Below are 6,015 nucleotides of genomic sequence, written 5' to 3' on the forward strand. Positions count from 1 at the left end.
GATGCCCTAAAAGTATATATTTTTATAAATGGAAACCCCTATTTTTTATTCCGGAAATGAAAACAGCGGAAACTTTTACATTCAATTATGTATATTAACGATAGATCAAAATGACCTAAAAAATGGTATGAAAAAATATGTTGACCTTGGACCCAAATCTACAACTCTCGTCAGAACTATTTTCTTGTAGGATGCAATCCTTGAAAGTTACTCAGGGGTATCTATACTTTTGAAACACCTAGTATATATCCCAACATCCCAACAGCAGAGGAATCCTGTTCTTCATATAATAACCCGAGGCAGCAACTACCATACCTTTGACATCTATGCATGCCTTTGGCGTTTTTTCGCGTGGCCCCTTATAATGATGCCAAACTCTGACATGCTACTAATTCTTCCCCCGTATAACCAGTGTTCGTTGTTAAGAGCGAGCACGGTTTGCACAAATATCATGCATCTGGCTAGGACTGCCGAGGCGCCTTTACTGCGGTGCAATTTAATCTGCATCATTGAGATTCCTGTCTCAGCCATTAAAAGGCTAATTTGGAGCACCTTCGGATGCTTCTGGTCTCCTTACGGATCGTAGTTGGATCTCCCGGAAGATAACCCAATCCGCCCCGGAATACGGTTAGTCATCCAGAGCCACAAGTGCTTGTCGGAATACACCTTCCACAAATCATTTTTCAGTGTCGGGTTTTAGAAGGTCAGGCCCCTTGGCCTCCAGGATTAGTTTCTTTTTGAGTCTAAATGTTATTGTACTCTCAACTATCCGATATTCGCACCGCTTCTGGTGGCCTAAGTTTTCTTCCACTTTCGGCGATGGCTTGGAGGAGGATCCCAAAACGCGCCCCTCATTGTTTTTAGTTTGTTTTATCTTTTGTGTTCCTATAATAGTCCCACGAGAAGATAGGGAACTCAGATGCACCCCCTCCCCCGCCGCATGTTGTCGGCAGGTTTACATACTATGGCTTTCGATCTGTTGTCCTAAAGTCTCTGTTGAGACATGATCTTTGTGGCCTCTGTTTGTCTGCCTCTACTGAGGGGAGCAGATTGGAGTGTTCAAGGATTGTTTAACCTTGGGGCTATTCAGCCTTTGATACGGCGATGACATGGTGGATGGGAGCATGAGATTTCACGCCTTCGATATTCCAGGCGGCTTTGCTATCACCCCCTCGAAGAATCGCTCCTTAGTTTAGGTCCCACCAATCAGAGTCCGTCAGATCCCCACAATAGCTACACTTCGCGATGCAGCTTCTCTGGTTTACCTATTCCAGATCGATAGTCCTATGAGACCCGCAATCCCCGCCATCAATTATAAGGTTCCGCGATCCCTCGAGAGAGTAGAAATAGGCAAATGTGCAAAAAAAGTGTAAATGGCAAAAAGAACTTTGCCACAATATTAGATTTTTTAAGTAAAAGATATGTTTCTTTTCTCGAAGTGTATAAATACCATACAAAATTTCTTAAAGTAACGTTTAGTAGCATACGTTATTTCGCATTACAGATGGTACCCTGAGAAGACCTTAAGTCGCACCGTGTTACCCGTTCATCAAAATTAAAAACTTCAAGCTATTACAGCTGATGTTAAAGAATATTAATAAATATAAAGCATTTCACATTTAATTCCGAAACATTCTTGATTGATCAACTAAACATTTAAAAAAATTAAAAACTAACATATTAAAGTCTTCAAGTTAAAATTCTGGAATACTTAGGCAGTCGATAGTCTTTTATTAAAAGTAATAACCATTGTGTTTCATGTCTTCATAATTTTCGCAATTAATACTGGATTGAACTACATTTAGTCTAAATGTATAATTTAATTCTTATGTGTGTTATACTTGAAGGAAAACCACTTAAGATGATTAGAGAGTAATTTTGGTTACAATTATCAAAAATAAAGGCACATGAGTAGAAGAATTTTCATCCGCAAAAAAATTAAAATGTAATCAATTTATATTCATCTCGGGAGAACTTTCATGTTCATAAAAAAAACGTTTTTAACTATATATTAAAAATATCAAACACAACATTAAAATCAACGCTCTACCTTTTCTGATGTATGTTTTTAAACGATATAATTTTTAATTGCTTCAACCAAAATTTTTTATCTACACTGCCTTTTTAATTACAAACATTGTTTCAAATAAATTCCTTTGAAACATTTTTAGAAAATGCCATATAAGGGGCACAAATAAAAATTATATTAGACATCTAGCCGAAATATAGTTAGGTCAATCCGTTCCTTCTGCTATATTCTTTTATAGATTATGATATTACTGAAATTTGATTTTGAATATCAGAAAACCGGTACAGGCCTAACAAAATTGTTTAAGATAAGAAATTATGTAATTTTTAATTTATTTAAAGTCAAACCCTGTTCTGTAATGAAAGTTGTGATCTTTTTTAGCATCCTGGATCGGCTGCCAAAGGCAAACTACAATTTGCTCTCGCATCTAGTCTGCGTACTGCATCATATTGCGAGGCGATCTAAGTATAACCTGATGTGCGCGAGCAATCTCGGTGTCTGTTGTGGCCCCAGCTTACTGTGGTCGGCTAACCCTTCTGTCAAACACAGTCGTACGATACCCGCTCTGACTGAGATGTTAATTCGACATTGCGAGGTGCTATTCGGACAAGGAATCACGCAACTTCTCGGCGAGGAACGCAGCGATAGTGGGGCTGAAGAGAGCACCGACAGCCTGCATTGTGAGTTTGCTAAGCCTTTCTATACAGTCCCGCTTCCGATATTTCTTGTGAAAAAGAATCTTAGCGATGCTGACCTTTACAAACGATCGATCGAAACATTTATTCGTGCCGTTGCAGCAGGTGGACTTTCTTTGGACAGTCTGGAATTGACAGAACCACCACGTAAGGACCACATGTCTCTCTCCCGAGACTCGGGACTAACGCTGTCTGATTGCCAACTATTTATCCCTGAATCGCCTGTCAGTTCAGAAGAGTCCACCGTCAATGCTACCTCCCCAAGTTGTGACAAGACACTCGTCAGAGATGACAAGTCTGCCAACAAGACCTACATGAGGGTCTATCGCGGCTGGGAGGAGAGGATAAATGATTGCGCAGCAACTCATTTACAGAACGAAATTGATACCTTTCACGACAAAGGCGTCGTCGGCTACCCCAATCCCAACTTCCAAAGACAGGATTGGCTTCGCGCCAAGCTTAAGAGGACACCGCGTACCAAGTTTGAGGAGCATGAAAATCGCAAAGAAAGCTTCAGTGAAAAGGAAATCTATGCTCGGGAGTACGAAGAGCTCAGAGACGACCTCGAGAACCGCAAGGAACTCGTCTATCGTTCCTCGCAGATGAATGTTTCTCGGCAAGATGCCTGTGCAGAGAGAATCTCACTAAATGATTCTGAACCTGATCCTGCCGACTCGCCTTTGCCTACTGATCGCTACAAATTCAACAAGGAACATTTTAGTGAGTTTAAAGAGATTAAATCCGAAATCTACATCAATCGGGAATCACCGACGTCACAGAGTGGAACATATCATTCCAGTGGCGATATTTACGAGTTCAAAAAGGTCAAGAGCGAAATCTCCAGCAACAACGAGAGATGCACTGACCGTTACGAGTACGATAAGTCTAACAACAACTACGGCAATCGCGAGAGTCCCAGTGACATCTTTGGTACGAGGGAACGCTGCGATATATACACGTTGAAGCCAATTGACGCCATCAATTATGGGAAAGAAGATGTAGACTCGAGGAGAACTTGGCCTGATACGCCTCCTCCTCTGCCACCCAGACTCAGGCATTTACCGCCGGTTCATATGAGTTTAGATGACAGACATAAGGTTGCTGGTAGGTCGAGGTCACTTCCACCGCCGCCTCCTTATCGACCTCCGCCTCAGCCACGCGCACCCATTACGACAAGACACCTCGGCTGCAGTAGATCTATCGCCGTCGACGACGAGAGCTACGTCTGACATTCGATTTTAAGCGCGGAAACGAGAATCTGCAGTACCAAGAGCCACGTCGTAGTCACGAGTGTCGATCTTTCAGTCATCGATTTTGTCCCATGGAACCTAGTCGAAAATAAAACGCTTATACGGCGTTAGCGAGAGAGAGGGAGAGAAAGAGTGAACGAGAGTGTGATATGAGTGACAAGCGCCCTTCTTCAAGGATAAAGTTTATCATAGTGTGCGTTGTTTTGTTATTATTTAAATAAAAATTACAAACTCAAATTCATTCTAGTGACTTCGATTAGAAAATGTAACATTGAATTCATTTTAGGACCGAGAATTTATTTGATTCTTATTTTTAGTAGAATAATTATAAAAAGTAATTGTCGAATCGTTTAATTTTTAAGCTATTAAGAGCATTTGGAATTGAATTATTTACATTAAAATATACAAAATTGTTTGATTTTCAATTTAAATTTCAATCCTGTACAATTTCAAATTGCAATCCTTCGATGATAAATAATTTTACATTGAAGTACAGTATCGTCCAGGAATATGAGGACATCTAAAAACTAGTAATTAAAAAATAATAATTCCCTATAATAATTTCCTATAATAATTCCCTACAAAATGTTAGAAAGTTTATTAAATTTCGCGTTAAAAAGTATTTTTGATTAATAGAGACTGAGTTAGTGGGTGAGAACTCGAATTTTCATAAAAAATGTAAAGGTGTATGCAAGACAAAAATCTCTCGGTGGAGCGGCGACTGCAGTTCGATCTTTGTCTTGCGCATGCCTGTACATTGTCTATGATAATTTGATAATAAGTGAAAATTTATATATATTTTTGGCTAATCTGAAAGAGGAGACTCCAAGGTTCATTTGTAACATTCAAAATTTTACCTTTATTTTCCTAGAATTCACCAGGAATAGAAATGTAATCATTGTATTTCGATTTTTCATACGTTCGACAATTTTAAACTAGTAGCTTGTAAAATTGAATCTTTTGAAATGATAAAATTTCATTCCGAATGAGAAGAAACAATTTTGTAAAATTCATTATTTCTTTTTTCATATTTAAATTGTTCAAACTTATGCGAATTAAAAATATAAAGCCTTTTAATACTTAAACAATTAAGGATTCACTGCATTCGAAATGCTCTAAATATAATATTTTTTAATTTTGATTGTTTTGACTTTGAATAAAGTTGATATGAAAATTTTACATTCGTTAATTTTAAAGTTCTTTTTTTATAATACTTCAAATTATAAATTTTTCAGTTATTTGCTTCAAGGATTTAAATGGAAAAATCTGAATAACTGGAAAATTGTTTGAAAATCCAGAAAAACCAGGAAGTGGCTGGAAGTTTTTATTTTTCGTCTTGAGCAGCAATCCTGGATTATAAATGTTCACTTTTGAAAGATGTTCATTTTATACAACTTAATATTTAATTTTATTGAATTATTTAAATCATAATTCTAAGATTGTTTGAATTTTAAGGCCTGACTGACGAGTTCATTGTCAAATATTGGATTGTGTAAGAAAAAAGACGAAACTTTTTTCTGTAAATAAATATTATTAAAACTTTTTGAAATTTGTCACACGTACATAACAATATTTAATTGCAAATTGAGTTCAGTCGGTTGCCACTATTTTATAATTTCGCCAACAGAAAGTCTCGAGGGAACTTCAGATTTGAAACAACTTCCAACCAAGAAAGTTGTTCTATATAGTTTAAAGAAGATTAGTGAAAGTTTTCGATAGACTAAAGTCGGTGGAAATATGTACTTTGCCACGTTAGGCAGTGAGTTCACTGTTCGCTGTTCTTATAAAATAAAAATTTCCACTAATTTTTAATAAGTCTATCGAAAACTAGCCAGAAATGTTTTAATCACTTATTGGTTTTTATAATAATTTGTTTTTATTATTTTATCTTTATTGTTATAACTAATCATCGGACGGAAAGAAACTTTAATAAGAAAAAAAAGGTTTACTCATTTAGCGTTTTCGAGCGCCTCCTAATCAATGTATTGTCAATGATTCCATTCATGTAAAAATGGTATAGCCTTCTTTTTGTTGATTTTCC

The 6,015-nt window shown here is 37.1% G+C and overlaps 1 protein-coding gene across 2 annotated transcripts in view; it reads left to right on the top strand.

Moving 5' to 3' along the window:
- The window catches only part of LOC117179452 (rho GTPase-activating protein 20-like), a 419,532-nt gene extending 414,016 nt beyond the window's left edge, over positions 1–5,516 (top strand). Inside the window, exons 7-8 of one of the 2 annotated variants that reach the window (XM_033371277.1) lie at positions 2,411–2,709; positions 2,827–5,516. In XM_033371277.1, the coding sequence (XP_033227168.1) occupies positions 2,411–2,709; positions 2,827–3,953 (1,426 nt within the window). In that variant the 3' untranslated portion in view covers positions 3,954–5,516. Of the gene's footprint in view, positions 1–2,410 lie in introns of both variants that reach the window. The other variant, XM_033371276.1, reaches the window with a different exon arrangement.
- Positions 5,517–6,015: the final 499 nt, after the last annotated feature.

Source organism: Belonocnema kinseyi, chromosome 9 (assembly GCF_010883055.1).
Source record: "Belonocnema kinseyi isolate 2016_QV_RU_SX_M_011 chromosome 9, B_treatae_v1, whole genome shotgun sequence".
In the NCBI taxonomy this organism is placed as follows: Eukaryota; Metazoa; Arthropoda; class Insecta; order Hymenoptera; family Cynipidae; genus Belonocnema; species Belonocnema kinseyi.